Source organism: Diceros bicornis, chromosome 17 (assembly GCF_020826845.1).
Source record: "Diceros bicornis minor isolate mBicDic1 chromosome 17, mDicBic1.mat.cur, whole genome shotgun sequence".
NCBI lineage: Eukaryota > Metazoa > Chordata > Mammalia > Perissodactyla > Rhinocerotidae > Diceros > Diceros bicornis.
This window is the reverse complement of record NC_080756.1, coordinates 43,069,955-43,091,105: the sequence shown is the minus strand read 5'-3', so window position 1 is coordinate 43,091,105 and position 21,151 is coordinate 43,069,955. Positions and strand designations below refer to the sequence as shown.

At 36.0% G+C, this 21,151-nt stretch overlaps 1 protein-coding gene across 1 annotated transcript in view; it reads left to right on the top strand.

The window, feature by feature from the left end:
• PIK3C2G (phosphatidylinositol-4-phosphate 3-kinase catalytic subunit type 2 gamma) overlaps nt 1-18,356 on the top strand; it is a 347,697-nt gene extending 329,341 nt beyond the window's left edge. The window contains exons 32-33 of the mRNA XM_058558690.1: nt 10,794-10,919; nt 17,958-18,356. Coding sequence (XP_058414673.1) covers nt 10,794-10,919; nt 17,958-18,110 — 279 coding nt within the window. The 3' untranslated portion in view covers nt 18,111-18,356. The remainder of the gene's footprint in view (nt 1-10,793; nt 10,920-17,957) is intronic.
• Nucleotides 18,357-21,151: the final 2,795 nt, after the last annotated feature.

Here is a 21,151-nt window from a genome sequence, read left to right as displayed (position 1 = left end):
CCTGACTTCAACTACATTACAAAGCTATAGTAATCAAAACAGTATGGTATTGGCATAAAAACCAACACAATGATCAATGGAACAGAATAGAGAGCCCAGAAATAAACCCACACATATATGTTCAATTACTGTATATGACAAACAAGCCAAGAATACACAATAGGGAAAAACAATGTATTCAATAAATTGGGTTCAGAAAATTGAACAGCTGTATGCAAAAGAATGAAACTGGACCGCTGTCTTATACCGTACACAAAAATTAACTCAAAATGGATTAAAGGCTTGAGCATAAAACTTGAAATCATAAAACTCCTAGAAGAAACATAGGAAAAAAGCTCCTCGTCTTGTTGATGATTTCTTGGATTTGATACCAAGCAAAAATAAACAAATGGGACTATATCAATCTAAAAAGCTTTTGAACAGTAAAGGAAACTGTCAACAAATTGAAAAGGCAGTTTACTGAAGGGAAGAAAATACTTGCAAATCATGTATCTGATAAGGGACTAATATCCAAAACACATGAACTCATACAATTCAAAAGAAAAACAAACTAGCAATCTGATTTTAAAAAGGAGAGAGGATCTGAAAAGATGTTTTTCCAAAGAAGACATCCGGATGGCCAACAGGTAGGTGAAAAGGTGCTCAACTTCACTAATCAGGGAAATGCAAACCAAAACCACAAGGAGATATCACCTCACAATTGTTAGAATGGCTATTATCTAAAAGATAAGAAATATGTGGTGGCAAGGATATGGAGAAAAGGGAACCCTTGTGTACTGTTGGTGGGAATGTGAAAAGGGGGAAGCCACGGTGGAAAAACAGTATAGAGATTCCTCAAAAAATTAAAATAGAACTACCATATGATCCAGCAATTCCACTTCTGGGTATTTTATCTGAAGAAAACAAAAACACTAATTCAAAAAGATATACACACCCCATGTTCATTGCAGCATTACTTACTATAGTCAAGACATGGAAGCAACCTAAGTATGCATTGATAAATGAACGGATAAAGAAAATGTGGGGTGTATATACACACACACACACACACACACACACACACACACGTATGTGTGTATACATACACATATACACACATACACATTTTTATTGTGTATATATATACATACATATATATACACACCACATTTTTACACAAGGGAGTATTCATTCAGCCATAAATAAGGAGGAAATCTTGTCATTTGTGACATCATGGATGGACCTTGAGGGCATTATGCTAAGTGAAATAAGTCAGGCAGAGAAAGACAGACATCATACTATCTCACTTTTATGTGGAATCTAAACAAAATAAAACCAAGCTCATAGATACAGAGAACAGACTGGTGGTTGCCAGAGGCAGGGTGGAGGGGGTGGGGTAGAGCGGTGGTGCTTGAAATGAGTGAATCGGGTCAAAAGATATAAACTTCTAGCTATAAAATAAATAAGTCATAGGGGTGTAATGTACAACATAATATCTGTACTTAATAATACTGTATCATATATTTGAAAGTTGCAGAGAGAGTAGATCTTAATCAAAAGAAAAAAATTTGTAACTGTGTGGTGATGGATGTTAACTAGACTTATTGTGGGGAGCATTTTGCAATATATACAAATATCACATCATTATGTTATACACCTGAAACTAATATGTCTTCTGCTAATTATATCTCAAAAAACACTAATGTAAATTTAAGGGCTGAAATATAAAATATTTAAAATAGAATTAAAAAACTTGCTTGATGGACTCAAGAGGAGAATGGAGATAACAGGAGAAGAGTCAGTGACTGGAAGATAGATCAGGGAACATTATCCAATCTAAAGAACATGGAGAAAAAAAGATTGAAAAGAAAAGAATGGAATCTCGGGGGTCTGTGGGAAAATACCCAAAGATCTAAGATTTGTGTTTTGAACACCCAAAAGGACAGAAGAAAGAGATTGGGGCAGAAAAATATTTGAAGAAATAATGGTCAAAAACTTCCAAAATTTAGTGAAGGACATAAATTTATAAATTCAAGTACCTTGGTGAACACCAATAGAAAAAACTCAAGGAAAACTATGCATTTACACATGGTAGTCAAACTGCTAAAAACCAAGGACAATGAGAAAAAATCTTGAAACAGCTATAGAAAAACAACATATGGCATATAGGAGAACAGTGAAACAGTGTAGGTGAGAAACAGTAGAAGCTAGAAGACAGTGGAACATCTTTAAAGTGTAAAAAAAGAAGAATTGCCAACTTAGAATTCTATAGCCAGAGAAGATACACTTCAGCAACAAAAGAAAATACATATTTCAATGAAGAAAAACAAAAAGAATTTGCCCCAAGCAGACAAACTATACCAAAAAAAAAAACCTAAAGATTTTTCTCTCTTCTTTTCCTAGTTTCTTAAGATGGAAGTTAAGGCCATTGACTTGAGTATTTCACTTTTTCTAATACAGATAATTAGTGTTTTAATTTTTCCTCTGAGTACTGCTTTAGCTGCAGCCCACAAATTTTGAAACGTTGTGTTTGCATTTTTTATCAGCTTAATATTCTCATAATTTCCCTTCTGATGTCTTCTTTGTCCGTATCTTATTTAGAAGTACTCTATTTCATTTTGACATATTTTGAGATATTCCAGAGATGTTTCCATTATTAATGTTTAATTTAATTCTGTTGTTGTTAGAGAACATACTTTGTGTGATTTGAATCCTTTTAAATGTACTGAGACTTTTTTTATGGCCCAGAGCATGATATATCCTGGTAAATGTTCCATTGAACATTTGTACAACCGAAAAGAATATGTGTTCTGCTGTCATTGGATGGAGTGCTCTATGAATGTCAATTAGGTCACATTGGTTGATTACGTTGTTCAAATCTTCTATAGCCTTAGTGATTTTCTGTATGCTAGTTCTATGAATTATTAAGAGAGGTGTGTTAAAATCCCCAGCTATAATTGTGAATTTGTATAATGTTGCATGAACATTTAAGATTATTATGTTCTCTTGAATATTTGACCCCTTTATCATTATGAAATGAACTTCTTTATTCATGGTAATATTTTTTTGCTCTCAAATATACTTTGCCAGATATTTGTATAAATATTCCAGTTTACCTTTGATTAATGTTAGCATGATATATCTTCCATCCTTTTACTTTTAACTTTTTTGTCTCTTTGCATTTAAAATGAATTTATTGGGGGGCCGGCCCGGTGGCGCAAGCGGTTAAGTGCGCGCGCTCCGCTGCGGCGGCCCGGGGTTCGCTGGTTCGGATCCCGGGCGCGCACCGACGCACTGCTTGGTAGGCCATGCTGTGGCGGCGTCCCATATAAGGTGGAGGAGGATGGGCACTGATGTTAGCCCAGGGCCGTCTTCCTCAGCAAAAAAAAGAGGAAGATTGGCGGATGTTAGCTCAGGGCTGATCTCCTCACAAAAAAAAAAAAAAAAAAAAAAAAAAAAAAAAAAAAAGAATTTATTGGATCTATGATACAGATAGATGGTAGGTAGGTAGATAGATAGATAGACAGATAGATAGGTGATAAATAGACAATAGATAGATAAGCATACTACAGGTTCTAGCTAGCAGTCTCTGGCACATGGCTATATTGGACCTATAATCACATACCACTTTTTAAAACTTTTCCCAAGTGCTATTGCTAAGCCAGGTTTTTCATATCCTGGATTTGCAGAGTTTTCCAGACCCAAAAGAAGAACTTGGCATTCAGTCTATTGTTTTTAACCTTGTTAGATACAGGTTGTCGTTCCAGCCCCTCATAACTCAGTCCTGATTATCTGATCCAGCGTATTGACCATAACACTCAGGTTGACACCTGAACATTATATATCTGTATCTTTATTTGAATCATGATAAAACCATTTAGTAGGACAGAATCAAGGCAAATATTTGAGATACATGGATAGAAAACTCTTATATTTTACCTCCGAATTACTTGTTTCTGCTTTGTACAATCCATCTTCTTCCCATACTATCAAGTATAACATGATAAATCTAATCTTCTAGTATTTCATCTGTTCTTCCCAATTCCTCAATAATCACTAACAAAACATAGTCTGTCTCTCTTATTTGTACAGTTTTCTTAGCACTTGGGTATAGAAGCTAAGGGTTAGGAGATTTGAAATTATTTATTGTGCTTCAGTGCAATTGTAAAAAGGAAGTTTAATTACCAGTTAACTCATAAACAACTCTTCAGCCTTTGCTATTGAGTAGATTGTAAAAAAATAAATGAGGTTTAAAGGCTTACTTCTTACATGTTACTAAGACTGAGAAATGGAAAAGCTTTCCAAACTTCACTGACACTTCATTGACAACGTCTGGAATTCTAATTAGAATTCTAGATTTTCAGAAGCAATTCAATTGGTATGTATTGAGTCGGAAAAGGAATCCTATCTACTAGACTGTGACTTCTGTCTAGTTGTTAACTACATCAAGTTGAGGATTAAAAATTTTAAAACATACATATATAACAAGATGTTCATGACAATGAGTGTGTTGTTTCTTTGAAAGCAGAAGCTATTTCAGTCATTTTTCAGTGTCCTCTCATAGATCATCCAAAATGCTAGACATATGGTAGTTTGATTTTTTAATTGATTTTTTTAACAAAGTATTGGAAATCACCTATTGATGAAAAGAGTTCTGTTAAAAGCTTAAATTGGTGTGAAGTGAAGGAGAAGACCATCCTATTTTAATTAATAAGGACCTGAAATCATCCCAACACACACAGAAAGACCAGAAAGATCATTCCACCATTTCTTAATCTGAAGCACACAACAAACCATATATCACAAGCACTTGTATTGTACTTCTGTACTTTTATTGTACATTGTCATTTTATAAAAAGACCCTCTTCATAATGGCCAGCCCGAGTTTCAAAATTGCAATTTGGCAGGCACATAAATGAGAAAAATGCTTTTTTATTATGCTGTTTTGTTTCTGGCATAGACCTCAGCTTTTGATAGTCCTATCATATTTTAATCGTCATCAGTTGATTTCTACCAAAGCCTATATTATCCTGTGATTGGAAACATTGAAGTTAAAAAAAATCTTGATGGAAAATTCTCATAAATTATTCATCAAAAAGATAATAACCTATTAAATACAATTTAGCTTTGAATTAATCTACAGAAGTTTCCAAAGTATCTGATATTTTTAAACCATGTATCTTCATCACATTCCTGATAAAACTTGCTCTGGCAGTGTTCTTAATTTGAATCTGACAGTTTCCTTTGCATTCTTTGTAGAGAGTCAATATAGGGTAGTGGTTAAAAGACAAAACCTATGAGTTTTATGGAAAAGCCTCTTCAATAAAATAAACACAATAATACTGGGGCAAGGATTATTTTAAGAGAGTGCTTTAAATAAAGTAAATACTCATTATGTGGTAGCTATTATTACTATTATGAAAAATAAATATCTTCCTCATATACTCATGTAAAAATACTAAAGGGTTGCTGTCATACCCTACAATGTGAGATGGTTTTATTTACTTTATAAATAGTTTATATTGTGCTTCATTTTCATACCAACATGCTACTACTTACTTTTTTTCTCTTGATTTTGATAAATTAACCATGTTTTCAAGATACTTTCCTTCGTTGACATAACAACAAAAGTAGCATTGAAAGCCATTTGAAATGCTGTGTGCAATCCAGGGCAAGAAATGAAGGCAGAAAATTACTATATTTAATTACTCATGCACCTAAAACAGTACCATTTAGAATTTAACATTGTGGACAAAGATTTACTAATATACATATATACACTTTAATTTTTATAACTTCAAATAATAACCAAGCTAAGAATCCCCTATATTTCACTCATCAGTTGAAAAAGAAGTCTCTCTACCAGTGAAAGAAGTCTCTCCACCAGTGAATGCTAAGAATTTCCTAAGACCTTCATTTCCAATATTTTTAACTAGAGGGATCTGTTTTTAAACTTAAAAAAAAAAAAATTGGATTCATCAGATGTCATTAAAGTCCTTTTGTTATCTGATAAATTTAAGAAATATAAAATAATTTTTAAAACTACTATAAATGTAGTAGTACTTTTAAAATACTAAAATTGTGTTAACAAAAGCGCCTACATATATTTGAAAAAATAGTAGCACATATATATGAGATATATTTATTTTTTCTGGGAATGGTTGGTGCTAATGTGGATCCAGCTCCCTATCTCCACCCAAAGGTCTCCATAAGGCACTTCTCCAATTAAATTGAATGTACTTATTTCTGTTTCTTCCATGTACTCCACAAAAGTGGGGGCACAGAGGGGAAAACTTGCATGAGGTTGAGAGAGGGCATGGGAATATAGCACAAAAATATGACTTTAGTTCACTCTCCACCATCTATTAGGCCCCCAAGAAATTGTCAGGTCATCATTAGCTCCTAGAAGGAGATGTAAATAACCTGCTATGCTTATTGTCACGAAGATTTTTAAGGAGTTAAGCGGGAGAAGTGCAGAGAGGTGGAGGGGACCATCTCAGGAGAGTAAACAACATCTCAGGAAAGGAGGACAGCTATTAGAGATCAAGTCTCCAAGTGAAAGGGAGGATAGTGACTAGGGATTCCTTCTGAGATTGAGTACAAGTAACTGTGTTGCAAATCCAGTCTAGCTGCAGTTGGGGCAAAAAGAGGTTAAAACAAAGAGGTTAGAAAAAATGGGTAGTAAGCATCTTAATTGTCTACTGTGATCTGAGAGATGGGATAAAGTCAAAGTTTTAGAAATTGAGCATTGAGATATTGGACATAACAAGCAGTCCTTAACACAAATACTCCTAATCAACCATGAAACCCAACAATGTGCATGAGAAGATCAGCTCTAGCAGAAGGATGCCTTCAAACAGCTAAGTGTTCAGGGTAAATAGCAGACCTTGGAAACAGACCCCAAGATACATCCACTTTACCTTCTGGTTTTTAGTGCGTGGTGTTACAATAAGAAGTGTTGCAATAGATAAGAGAAATTACTTAAATGAAATCTTAGAAAGTTAGGGAGACTTTTATATTGCATTGTAAATAATGATTTAACAAATAGTTGTGAAGTACTTTCAAAGAGCTAGACACTATGAATATATAGTCATCAGTCATTTGATAACTATTTATTTAGTATTCACTGTATGCCAAGCACTGTGTTAGGGACAGGATTTCTACGAAAGAAAGGAATACTATAAAAAGAAGGCATAGCTGTGAAAGGCCAGGAAAGAGTAAGGTAAAGGGAAGCCCAATGTCAAGTGAGGATTTTACATTTTTAACTGGAGATTCAGAAACATACTGGAAGCTTAGGAAGAAGGAACTGAGGGTTGGGAGTAGGGTAGTGAGTAACCAATGGAGCAAAGCCCAAAGGAAACTGGGGGGAGGGGAGGTGTGGAACGACAAGACATGGATTTTTCTATTAAAGAATTTCTAGTCTCATAAGAAAGATAACACATATATAGAACTATTTTGAAAACATAGAAAATGATAAAAGTTTTAACAGAAAATCTAGAGTATATAGAATTCAGAGTTACTATGAGCAACAAAAATGAAATTTAGATGGCTTCATATCGTCTTCTAAGCACAGTAAAAATATTAGCCAGAATTCTGGAAGAAAGTAGTAGTGCTGCTTGACTTCAGTCCACTGTGAATAAGAAAGTCCTCTGGGTGACACAAGGGAACTTCTCATTGTTTAGGTTGAGTGTCAAAGAACTCCGTATCCTCGAGCCTTATGACTCTTCAGTTCAAATTGTTAAGTCTTTGTGAAGGTCTAAAATGCAGCCAGAGTTAAAATCCTGGGGTAAGACATTTAGACAAGTAAGGGTTATTTAATCATTTTAAAATAAAATTTAATTCACATAAACGTAAGGGCAAAGGGTGAAATGAGAAGTATTGATGAAGAGACAGCTAGTGATTTATTTAATAAATTAGCTGAGATCTTTAAGGAACAGGATATAGTGCCAGTAAGAAGAGAAAAAAAATAATATTCTTAAGACAGCTGCTTTGGGGAAAAAAAGGAAAAAGATTCTCCTAAAGACTTGAGAAATCAGTGTCTGCGTTTAAAGCTGCTAAGGACAGACTAAGCCTGCTGCTCAGATCAAATGCGCCCTGACTTAAATCGAAACCTGTACTGTTCTATTATTCTAAAAACTCTCAGGCTATTCAAAGACCTGGTCAAGGTCACTGACTTGGAAACAGAAGCCCAAGCCTTCACTTGCTAAATGTTTGGTGAAAGCTGGTAGACAAAATGTTTTTTCCCTTCTGTGATTGGGAGTTTGTTCGTCAGGCAGTGGAGGATTCTTGAGTATTTTGAGAAGGGAAGTGACATGATCAAAGCAGCTTTCCAGGGAGGCTAAATACAAAAGGGATATACAGGATGAATGAAGGAAAGAAGGAGGAAGACCGGGACATAAAAAGTTATAATAAGTTAGGAAAAAAAGATCTGTGGTGGCAAATGAACTGTGGCAAAAAGGGAGGATATTGATCTTGTTACATACTTGGATTTGAAAATCAATGACACGGGAGACACTAGACAAAAGAAATAGAATTTAATAGAATTTTAATGAGTTGGAAAAATCTCTTTTAGACTGGTGAAGAAGGATAGAAGGTAGATTTCGGTTAGAGTTTATATCAGGGCACCAAGAAAAGAGCCAGGTGGAAATACTCACATGCCACTAGGCTGGGATTCTAAGGGTGAACTAGAGAGTCTTATTTGGGCATCAGCTACATCAGTGGTTCGCAATTGGGGTCAATTTTGCCCCCCAGGTGACATTTAGCAATATCTGGAGACATTTTTGGTTGTCACAACTGGGAGGATGGTGCTACTGGAATCTGGTAGTTAGAGGTCGGTGATACTGTTACAATATCCTCAATGCGCTGAACTACCCCCTACAACAAAGAATTATCTGACCCCAAATGTCAATAGTGCTAGGGCTGAGAAATCTTGCTCATAAATGTCATAGTACCTTAGGGATATCTTGTCCAATCTGTGCAGATAGTATAGTCATGTTTATTTTATAAAAAGTCAAATAGTATCAAACATTTATTGAGTTTTACTCTATTTCAGGCACTGCCCTCACATTACATGGTTTATTTTATTTCATCTTTTAAATGCTATGAAATAGGTATCACCTTTATCCTCATTTAACAGGATAGGAAACAGATCCACTGAAAAGTTAAAACACCTGCCAAAAGCCACATAGCTGGCAAATTTGGGGGCCCAGATTGCAATTAAGAAGCCCATTTCCAGTCTAATCACTAAGTTGGAGCATATAGTGATTCTAGGTGTCGTATCCTCAAGCCCCATGGCAGATGAGAGAGAATTACACAGAGCAAAAACACTTCCCTTCATTCTTCTCACCAAAAAAAAGAGAAAAATCCACTCTCTCAAATATTAATAGCAATGTGTTTCTGTGTCACTGAATATTCCATTATACCACTGATACATTTCAGAGCTCCTCTTCCAGGGGAGAGTTTCAAGTGGGGGAAGGGTGCCTCGAGCTCCATCTAAAGCAGCAGTTTTAATAACAGTCTTAGCATTTTAACATATGGCTATGTACAGATGTATTTTATCTAATTTGTAAGTAATAACAAAAAATTATTTTCCTAATGATATAATTTTTACCACATAACTTAGAACTGAATAAATGTTAGCCCTGTAATAATATATATCATATTTTCTTACTTTCCAGTAAGCTTTTCTGAGTGCCAAAGAAAGGTATAAAATCAAAGCTAATGACCTGGGTAGCACTGGCTGTTCATATGTGAATGTCATTGTATAATTCAGAACATTAAAATAAATTTGTTGAAAATTACCAATTTAGTAGTTAGAACATATCAACAAAATAAGCATATAATTCCTCAAGTTTGACTTTTAAATCATCTTCTTTAAATATAAATTATAAAATATTTCTCATTTTATCAAGCTAGATATGCAGAGTTTTAGTACAATTTACTGTCCATTTGGTCAAGATCACAAAGATAGGCCCCATTTGTTTGAAGTATGGTGGTTTCCAAATTTTCAAAACAGTGGGCTCATTCTTTAAATGATATGTTAAGAAATAAAAATGTACATAGTAAGGAAAGATGGAAAAGAAGGAGAGAAGTTCTAAAGCTAGAATGAGACAGCTGGGTGGGGGGTGGGTAGGACAAACTGGGGAGAAGGAGTCCAGAGATCTACCCTTTTGGCATCATTGATCTACCCATCAGGCAGTAATATACGCAACTTTGGGGGCTCCATAGAACAATTTTAAAAGGATTATCCAGTATATTTTAGGGTAATTTAGACAATAAAATTATTATAACTATCTTAAAATCTTGTAAGTATATTAAACTTGTAGGTCTAATCAATATTTTAATTTAATTCTGCTTTGAAATGTGATATATGACACACATACACATATCATTAAATGCTTTATCTTAATTTATGTGTTAAACTTGAATTTTTTGATTTTCATGTGGTGCACAGTATCCTGAGGCACTTAATTCTTGTCTCTGCCTGTGGCTTATATTCCTCTCTTGACCATTTCTGTCAAAAATGCAAATTTAATTTTTACTGTAAAAAAACTAAAGTAAATTATATTTAATGGGCTTTTAAATATAGTTCTGTCTTACATGATACTTAATTTAAGATGGATAATTTGACTCTTTTAAACTGTACTTTGGGATTATTTTTGAGCAATGATGTATTTCTTTTGATCTCTTATTTTCTGATAAACAGTTACTGTTATAAATCTTGATCCTGCCTTTGGTCTAGATATTTAGTAGCTATGTATTTGTTTTCTTTGGTAGCAAAACACATTAATATTTATAACCATTTTCCTTTGCAGCATCTCCCAGACGGCTCTGCGCCCAGTGCACATGTTGAATTTTATCTTTTACCATATCCCAGTGAAGTTCGTAGGAGGAAAACAAAATCTGTTCCAAAATGTACCGACCCCACTTACAATGAAATTGTAAGTATGATTCATCTCTTGTCCAGTCGTTTTGTATTTTTCTTGCCATTTTTCAGTTTAACGACCAAATATGCAAAATTTGCAGTAATTGGCAGCGTTATTCCATAAAGGGGAAGACATTTCCCAAAATAGCCACTGTGTGCTGATCACTGTTCTAGATGCTGTGAAAACTGGAAAATACAGTTACTGCTTATGACAGTCTTATGAACCGATTTTTAAATTGTGGGTAGCCTCCAATACCAAGAACACAAGACTATAGGATATTTGTTTCACCTACTAACATTATCCCTGACTTCATCTTATTTTCTCTGACTTTATTTTCCTTTACCTGGTTTCCCTTACCGAATAACTTTATCATAGTCTAACCTGTGTATAACAACAGACTTCATAAAATCTCCTTTGAAAAACTGAAAAAAATAAACAAGTACAAAACACAAATTAAATTGAAGTGAACTTACATTAGATATAGCTCCCTAATCCATTTGTATCATACAGTTTGAACATCAATCCCCTAATTCTGTCTAAGGCAAACTTTACATTTATTCTCTTGTTTCCATCCTTTCCCATCTCCTCTGTACCTTGCTCAGTAGATTATTTGCTCACCTTTTCTTGAGGCTCTCTCATCCACCGGGTCCTCAACTCAGAAATCTTAAAAAAACAAAACAAAACAAATTCCTCACCTGAGCCTTTCTAAAGCATCCACATTTTCTTTGCTTCCCTATCACCTCCAAACTTTTGCAGAATTAACTGACCATTTTATACTCCCACTGGCAATATATGAGTGATCCAGTTTCTTTGCATCTTTGCCAGCATTTGATGTTATCACTATTTTTAATTTTAGTTCTGTTGATATGTATAGTAGTTTTAATTTGCATTTACCTAATAACTAATAGTGCTGAGTTTCTTTTCATGTGCTTATTTACCATCTGTATATCCTCTTTGGTGAAATAGCTCTTCATGTCTTTGCTCATTTCCTAATTGGACAGCTTGCATTTTTACTGTTGAGTTTTGAGAGTTCTTTATATATTATGGATACTAGTCCTTTGTCAGATATGTGGTTTGCAAATATTTTTTCCCAGTCTGTAGCTTGTCTTTTCATGCTCTTCTCAGGGTCTTTCACAGACTAAAAATTTTTTATTTTGATGAGATCCAATTTATCGATTTTTTTTATAGACCATGTATTTGGTGTCAAAGTCTAAAAACTCATCACCAAGCCCGAAGTCCTAAAGATTTTCTCCTATATTTTTCCTAAATGTTTTATAGTTTTACATTTTATATTTAAGTCCATTATCCCTTTTGAGTTAATTTTTTAATAAAGTGTGAGGTTTAGCTTGGGTTCATTTTTTTATTTTGCCTATGAATGCCGATTACTCCAGCACCATTTATTGAAAAGGCAGTTCTTTCTCCATTGAATGTCCTTTGCACCTTTGTCAAAAATAAGTCAGGAATATTTGTGTGCCCATGCCCTTTTATTTTCCCACACTTAGTCATATTCTGAAGTCACATCAAACGGCTTATCATTCCCTGAAGAGTCCCTATGACCTCTGTGATGGAGCTCAAGCAGCCATTCACCCCTCCTGCCCTCCTCTGCTGACTTTGAGACTTACCGTAAATGTGAACTCTGGCAATCACTCTCTCTTCCTGGACTGTTACACTGCATTTACCATCTTTTACCTAGTCCTGCACGTTTTTTAATTCTGGTATATTTTAAACTTCTTGAGCATGAGGACAATATCTTATCTTTCTTAGTATCTTTAAAACTTAATTACTTCTGCAAAGATTTGTGGAATTAAATATTTGGGGTAGTTTTATAAGTGACACTTTATGAGTGTGTATAAAATGTAGAACTATATATACATATAATTTAGTAAGGAAAGATATTTTGAATTTTATTATTTGTCATGATGTCAACAGTTCGAGATACATATCTCCCAAAAATATATCACTGGTTACCATACTTTTTGAATACAAGACCCCCCTACATCAATATCAAGAAACTTCTGACTCCATACTGTACTTCAACATTTGTAATCTAAGAAAACATATAATGACAAAAAGCCATTAATAATTCAGGAGTTTAAATAAATTTGTGTTTTATTTATTTCAAGCTGTATGTATTATAAAAAAAAAACAGTAGCAAATAAATATGCATGGAGATTATTTTATAATGCTCATTGTGTCAATAAATTTTCTGATGGCTGCCAATAATTCTGGACCTTCACACATTTATGGCCCATTGATTAGAAATCACTGTAATACTTTCTCTATCAGTCTATACTTGTAGCTTGGGCACACACTATTTATACTTTGAACATATTTAAAATTGTTTCAAAAACAATACTCCATAGTCCGTGCGTAGCAAACTTCAATTTATACATAACCCAATTGAGCAGAAATGTGAATTAATGTGTGGATAAGTGACTATTTTAATAGTAATGATCATCATATCATATAAATAAGTTTGGCAGGGAAGCTGGTTGAATTTAGAAAACCATGAGGAAAAAAAGACTACAACATTTTAATTTTTATCCCATTATGCTCTGTTTTTGTATCAATACAACAAGAATTTTTATTTATAAGAAATGCAAAAAAAAAAGTACACTGATTTTAACTCTGGTTTTATTTTCTCTTGCCTGCAGCTGTGATGTAGACCCCCATCTCTGTGCCAAACCCCTCAATTATTTCTATGCATCCTCAGCAGCACCTTAAATGTGCTTTCTAGGGAGGCCAATAAGTTATCACATGGCATCTACCTTGTTTTTAACTTCTCCCCTGCTTTGCTTCCTGAGTGCTGCTACATCAGCCCCTCAGCACAGCTGTGATTTCTCAAACTGCCAAAGCTGTGCAATGTTCTGGGAAGTGGGAGAGAACGACCTCGCTCCCCTTTTTATGTAAATCTCTTGGAGGAATACAAAGGAGATATTATATTGCATCACCAATGTCTTACAAAGCTTTTAAAGAAAATAGTTCTTTTGATTTTTATTCACAGCCCTCTCTCCCTCTAATATCCAGACCTGAGAGAAGCTGGGTCACGGACACTGCCAAGTGTCCCTTTAGTATCCACCCTTCAGATACTGGAGCTTTGCTACAGGCCAGGCTTGTCTACTTGACACTTCCCAGAGGGATTCTCAACAGGCTGTGGCAGCAGTCTCCCTGAAAACCCCTACCATATGCAAATCCCTGTGGTGGACATGACTGGGCTCAAGGTGGGGCGGGGCTGGCAGTAGGAATGCTCACGGAACTGCCCTACGGCTTCTAAGCAGAGCTGGGATTCTGGCGCCAATGCCATTACTCTTCCCAGTCTACTATCTTAGGCATCTGGTAAAAACCATCATTTTTTTAATGAATCGTTAGAAATACAGTTTCTATCTTAGAATTGTATTGTTATTGTCAGTGTATTTTGTACATTGTATTTCTTTCTTAGATAGTATCCTATTATAAAGTATAAAGGGGACATTAGAAAGGACAGAACAAGAATGTTCTTTGTTTTACATGCCTTGAAATATCTTGCATAGTGTGCACGATTATCTAGCACAGCGCTAGGTATATGGAACACTCAGTGAGCAATAGCTATTGTTATCTGTATCATCCTCTCATTTGATATTCATAACATGATGAAAATTCTATTTGTAAATGAGATATTGAGACCCTGAGGTCAAACATTTTGACCAGGGTCATGTAACTCCATTTCAAGTACAGAGCTGCCCGATTCCAAAGCCCGTATTGACCCGGCTAAACTATGCTGTATTATCCCTCCCTCTCTCCACCCACAGAGTTCTCCTGCTCTCACTTGTTTTGAACTCTCCCTTTCATCGTCCTGCCTCCTCACTCCTCTTGCCACCAGCACTAGACACATTTTGGTTTCCATATTATTGTTCTCCCATTGCAATCATTAAAATACACTTTAGAGGGGCCGGCCTGGTGGTGTAGCAGTTAAGTGCGTGCGCTCCGCTTCAGCATCTCAGGGTTCGCAGGTTCAGATCCTGGGCACAGACTGACGCCCCGCTTATCACACCATGCTGTGGCAGCATCCCATATAAAGTAGAGGAAGATGGGCATGGATGTTAGCACAGGGCCAATCTTCCTCAGCAAAAAAGAGGAGAATTGGCAACAGATGTCAGCTCAGGTCTAATCTTCCTCAAAAAAAAAAAAAATACGCTTTAGAATTATTTATTAGACCCTGGTGTCAAATAACATACGGTGAGTGCTTATATATAAATTAATAGATATTAATTACCCTCAACAATGCTTTTCTATTTGATGTAATAATTTCAAACCTACAAATTTAATATTTGTCAGAAGGCAATGAAGACTTGGTGCATGTGTATGGGTAAAAAGTATTATAAAGTGAAATTAAAAGAGCTGTGCATTTTTGGTTCTGTTTATGTGAAGGCAGAATACCTATTAAATCATTTGGTAAAAAATCTCAAAGAATAATAATCATCTGTGTTCTTCTCTAGCATTACCTACTAATTATACGTTGCACAGTAAGAAAAGAGTGCTTATTTTTTTCACATTATGGATGCAATAAAGCAATTAGAATAGATATATATCATTTGTGAGGTACAATGATGACATATTTATAAAACTTCAGCCCCTTTTTTTTTTTTTTTTTTTTTGTGAGGAGATCAGCCCTGTGCTAACATCCGCCAATCCTCCTCTTTTTTTGCTGAGGAAGACAGCCCTGGGCTAACATCCGTGCCCATCTTCCTCCACTTTATATGGGACACCGCCACAGCATGGCTTGCCAAGCAGTGCGTCGGTGCGCGCCCGGGATCCGAACCAGCAAACCCCGGGCCGCCGCAGCAGAGCGCGCGCACTTAACCGCTTGCGCCACCGGGCCGGCCCCTTCAGCCACTTTTAAGAAAATCTTTTTGCATAATGAAGCACAGGGGGAAAAATCCATAAAGTAATATAAACTTTCAAGTTCAAATGTTTATATTTTAACCCAGAAGGCAATTAATTCCTAAGTCATTTCTTGAGAATTTCAGCTTGCTAAATACCTAGAGACTCAATTCTTTCTAGAACTGTTTTCTCCAGTCAACTAATGCAAAATACCAAAAAAAACAACTGTTTTGTGTATTTGATGGATCTTTTTCAGCCATAATTTATTAGTGTTTAATATGTACTAGCCTTTGTAGTAAGGCTTATATTCATTATCTCATTTATTCTTCCCCACAATGCTGAAAGGTAAATATTATTATCACCATTATGCAAATAAGAAAACATATGGTTGACAACAGATTCATGTAAATATAAATTATTGATATGTTTCTTAGGAATTTACATCTTTAGGGCTTATTTATATGATTCATAGAGTTCTTAAGCCAGACTTTTCCAAAGGCCTAATGCTTAGAGTTATTCCATTTTTCTACTTCATATACAGTAACACTTCGAGGGCCATTTCATCTATTTTCTCCGTAAAATAGGAGATGAATTCATCTGCTGAAAGTGTTATGGGGAGGAAAATGAAGGATAGTTTAGACAGTTCAAAATAAAGAAAAGGAAAAGGAGCTTACTCTGAAGTCCTGGAAAGATAAGAGTCCCGGAGGAGAGAGTGGCTCACAGAGTCCATGTTGGGCGTCCCGTTGCAGTTAAAGAAAATGAATTACAGTGGTAGAATTTGAGTTTTTAAGACAGCCCTTAAAATCCTTTACTATCCCAGGGGAACTCAATAAATGAAATGGAATAATGTGAATAAGCAGTCCTAAGAATCTCCTGTTTGGAATGGGAGTAAGATTCTAGAAGAGGTGGTAGCCAAGAGCTGTCCACATGAAGTAGACTGGATTAACATATTATACTGCATCTCATGTCCATTGATTTAATTATTATTTACTTGATAAGTAAATCATTATTCAGAGCAGCTAACAGATTGATCTTGAGCGGAATTTCATTGATACCTTAATGAGTTCATAAATGGTAAGTGAATGTGGTGCTACGGACCAGAAACCACACCCCTACACCCTGAGGAGGCCTCCCAATACGCTCAAAGGGCTTCCCTCTCAAGTTGTTTCCTCTGCTTTTTTGCATATATAGAGAATGCTTCTTTCTATCTTGCTTGCTATGAAAAGCAAGTTAGTAGCAGCGTATGAAAACTCTTTTTCTGAAATAAATGTGTTCTAAGGAGTTTGCCTGGCAACCACGTTGGATTTACACATGGCTCTCCCCTCCTTTCATGATGGATAACTAATTTCTTGATAGTACTACACTTTTAAATTTTTTTACCACTGCAGGCACCTGGTGGTAATGCCTGTGACTTACTTCCTGGATATTAGAAAACACAGTTGGGCAAATCCCTTTTTTAAAAATGGCTACATGACTAGTAAGTAGAAAAGAGCAAGACACAAAACTGTACATACAGCATAATTACAGCTCAGATTCTTACAAAGTGATTATATATATTGAAAACAAAAAGAACATCAAAATGTTAACTATAATTATCTCCCAATGGTAGAAATATAGATTTTTTTCTTTTCTTTTTTCTTCTTTTTTGTTTCATCCGTATTTTGTTTAATGAGCATGTATTTTCATAATTAAAAATTAAGCGATTTTATATAAAATAAAGTAACCATAGAGTGACTTCTTCACATGTAGAAGGAAATATTGTTGTGCTGCATTAAATTAACACAAGGAAACCATGGAGATTCGTCTGCTTTCCTTATTAGCCTTCAACAAAGGATAGTATTCAAGTTCCCATATTGCACAATAAATTTAAGGACAGTTAAAAGGTGATGGGTATTTAAATTTTTTCCTGGAGAATAATTTACAGTCTTATTAAATTTGGGATGGACAGTTATTAATGGAATCAGAGTAAATTCTAAGCTTCTTAGAGAAATATCTGTCATTAAACTCCATTTCTTAACGGAAGCTTTAGCTTTTCAGAATTAGAGTTAGAAATGAAAGATTCTAACAACATTAACCTATCCATTCCAAGGTGCACGGTACTAGCAGCTAAATATTTTTATTAAAAGTAATATTTTTTAAAAGAAGGATTTAAGCATATCTGATTTGTATTTTCATTATTCTCTCCCTTTTCAGGTGGTATATGGTGAAGTCACAGAGCTCCAAGGACACGTCTTAATGCTTATTGTGAAGAGCAAAACCATATTTGTGGGAGCAATTAACATCCAACTCTCTAGTGTCCCACTCAATGAAGAAAAATGGTATCCACTAGGAAACAGTATAATTTGACCATTGCTATGAACATATGCATTATTGATTAACTACTTGTTATTTTTTTCTCTCTGGGCCTCTCTATCACAAGAGCAAGATATTTTTGTTGTCAAAGATAGCATAGTGCACTAAGGACACAGGAAAAGGAATCAGAATCAGTCTTTTTTAGTTATTTATTCTCTACCTGTGTTTTATTGTTTCCTGAGAATCTTTTCTCCTTAGAGTGCCGATCTATTGTGTGAAATTCAATATGTAAGATAATAAAAGGACATTTAACTTTAGTTCATCTTTTAAATCAAATATGTGTTCACATTGTGTTTTGTGTGTCTACAGTTAAAAGCAATACTTTTAATGTTTTCCAAGAAAGACAAGCAAATAAATAAATCTGATCAATTAATTCAAGACCTAAATATATCTGTAACAGATTTTTAAAATTTGAATTAAATATATATACCTACATTCCCACTTATAATCACATGATGTTACAACCATTATAAAAAACTTCTCAGCACCCCGAGTACCCTTCTGAATACTGATTGATTGCCCTGCTCCTCTTTGCAGCAAAACTTTTCAAAATGTTTGTCTCTACTCTCTGTTTGCAGTTTCTCTCCTTGCATTTTCTCTCAGACCCATTCCAAGGAGATGTTTTGCCCCCAGCATTTCAACAAAACTGCTTTTGTCAAAGTCCCTACCGACCTCCACATAGCTAAATTTAAAGGTCGGTCTTCAACCCTAATCTGACCTTATCTATCAGCAATGTTTGACACAATCAGTAACTCTATCTTCCTCAATACTCATTCTTCACTTGGCTTCCAAGACACCCCACCCTCTTGTGCTTCCTTCTATGACAGTGGTCCCTTCTTCTCAGTCTTCTGTGCCGGAGCGTCTTTTTCTCCATAACCTCCAAAGAAGGAATGTCCCAGGGCTCACTCCCTGGCCCTCTTCTCCATCAGTCTTTACTACCTGATGATCTCATCTGTGCTCATGGCGTTAAATATCATCTGTATGCCAATGATTCCGTTTTATAACTCCAGCCCAGAACTCCTCCCAGATTCTAGAGTTCTGTATCCAACTGCCTATTCAATGTCCCCCTTGAGTGTCTAATATCTCAAATTCAGCATGTCCAAAACTAGACTCCTGATCTTTTCCCCCAAAACCTGTCTTAAAGAGCAATACACTTGAAGTCATCCTTGATACCCGCCCCCTCTCTCTTTCTCTAAATATAATTCAATCCATAAGAAACTCCTATTGGCTCTACCTTCAAAACATATCCCAAATCCAACCACTTATCACTCTCCATCTTCTACCTCTCTGTTTTAAGGTACTACTGTCGTCTTTGTCCCAGATTACTACAATTGCCTTCTTCTAAAGAGTCTTCTTGTTTCTATGCTTACCCCCTCTTCTAGTCTATTCTTAACACAGCAGCTGGAGTGATCGTGTCATTATTCTGCTCAAAACTCTGCAGGGGCTTCTAAACTCAGAGTAAAAATCCAAACCTTTAAAATAACCTAAAAGACCCTATGTGATCTGGCCTCCCATCAGCGCTCTCTCTGATTTAAGTCCCATCATATCCTCCTATGCTCAACACTCAAGCAACACTGGCCTCCTTTCTGTTCCCTGAGCACTGCAGGCATGCTTCATCCCTGGAATCTTTATCAGACAGCTCCTTCTCTCCAAAAGGTGCTTTTCTCCCTTATATCCACTTGCGTAACTCTCTCACCTCTTTCTAGCCTTGATCAAATGTTTCCATCTCTGTCAGCCTCCCCTGACCACTCTATGTAATATTGTAACCTGCCCTATCTCAGATACACACCAGATCCTTCCCACTCTGATCGCCTTCTTTTCTTATGCACTTATCACCTTTGAACATTCTCTACAGTTTACTTATTTATTTTGCTTATTATTTATGTTTTTGTCACCTTTCACTAAAAGACAAACCCCAGGGCTATAAAAAGGTTTTGTTCACTGACAGTACAGACTTAGATCCAGGCAAGAAGAGTCTTTGCCCTGGTGTCCTCACCAGAGAGAATCCTGCCACCTCCAATTGTGACTCTTAGGCACATCCAGAACCCTCGTTCCAGACCACATTTGAGGTACCTGGGACCCCAGAATTCTGTGCTTGTACAGCCTTTGCAGGCCTCTTCTAAGGGTCCATTCACCTGAAATGAGGCTGCACCACCAGTGTGAGCAGTGCCTAGGCCCTAGTGGTGGCCGAGGGGAGGCTGCTTGCAGGGTATCTGGATGTAGCTTGAATGTGCCAGCTGGAATGTCCACAAATGAACATGAGGCCACCCACGGTGCAGGAGGTAGCCAGGGGCAGGAAGAAAAAGCAGGGCATACAGAGGGCTCCAGGAGAAGAGGCGGCCCCTTTTAGGCCACCATAATACAAGAAGGATCTCCAAGAATTCCAAAAACTCTAAATTAAAACCCAGCCTTCCAGGTGTTTCTGAAGGTATGTTTGTCACAATAAGAGAACAAAGCATATTGTATTTAAGAGCTTGTTAGCTTTATTTATAACTTTTAAATTTAAGCAGATGGTATGTAGGTGTTATGGATTGAATCATGTCCCCCCAAAATTCATGTGTTGAAATCCTAATCCCCAGTCAGAATGTGACCTATTTGGATATAGGTTTGCTGCAGGTGTGATTAGATGTAAATATATATATAGAGAGAGAGAGAGATTGTAAGGTAAGTGGATATAAAGGACCTGAGGCATTGGACAATTGGCCACCCCACAATCCACCCATCCTACTTTCTCATCTTCAGAATCCTTGAGAAACTTTCACAGAAAACTGAGACATGTCAAAAAGCACAGGCTGAAAGAAAATGAGGATCACAGATACGACATGGCTACCGATATCAAACAGTTAAGTGGTTGTGGTAGCAGAGACCCACTCCTAGCAAATATGGTTTAAGATTGGTACTTGATCCCCAGAAGAAATGGATTATTGTAGAGATACCACTATTTACACACTATCCATGCCGAAAGTGAAGACTTGATAGCATGTGAGAGAACTGCCAGTGACTAAAGCGATTGCCTAGCAACTTTAACCTATATA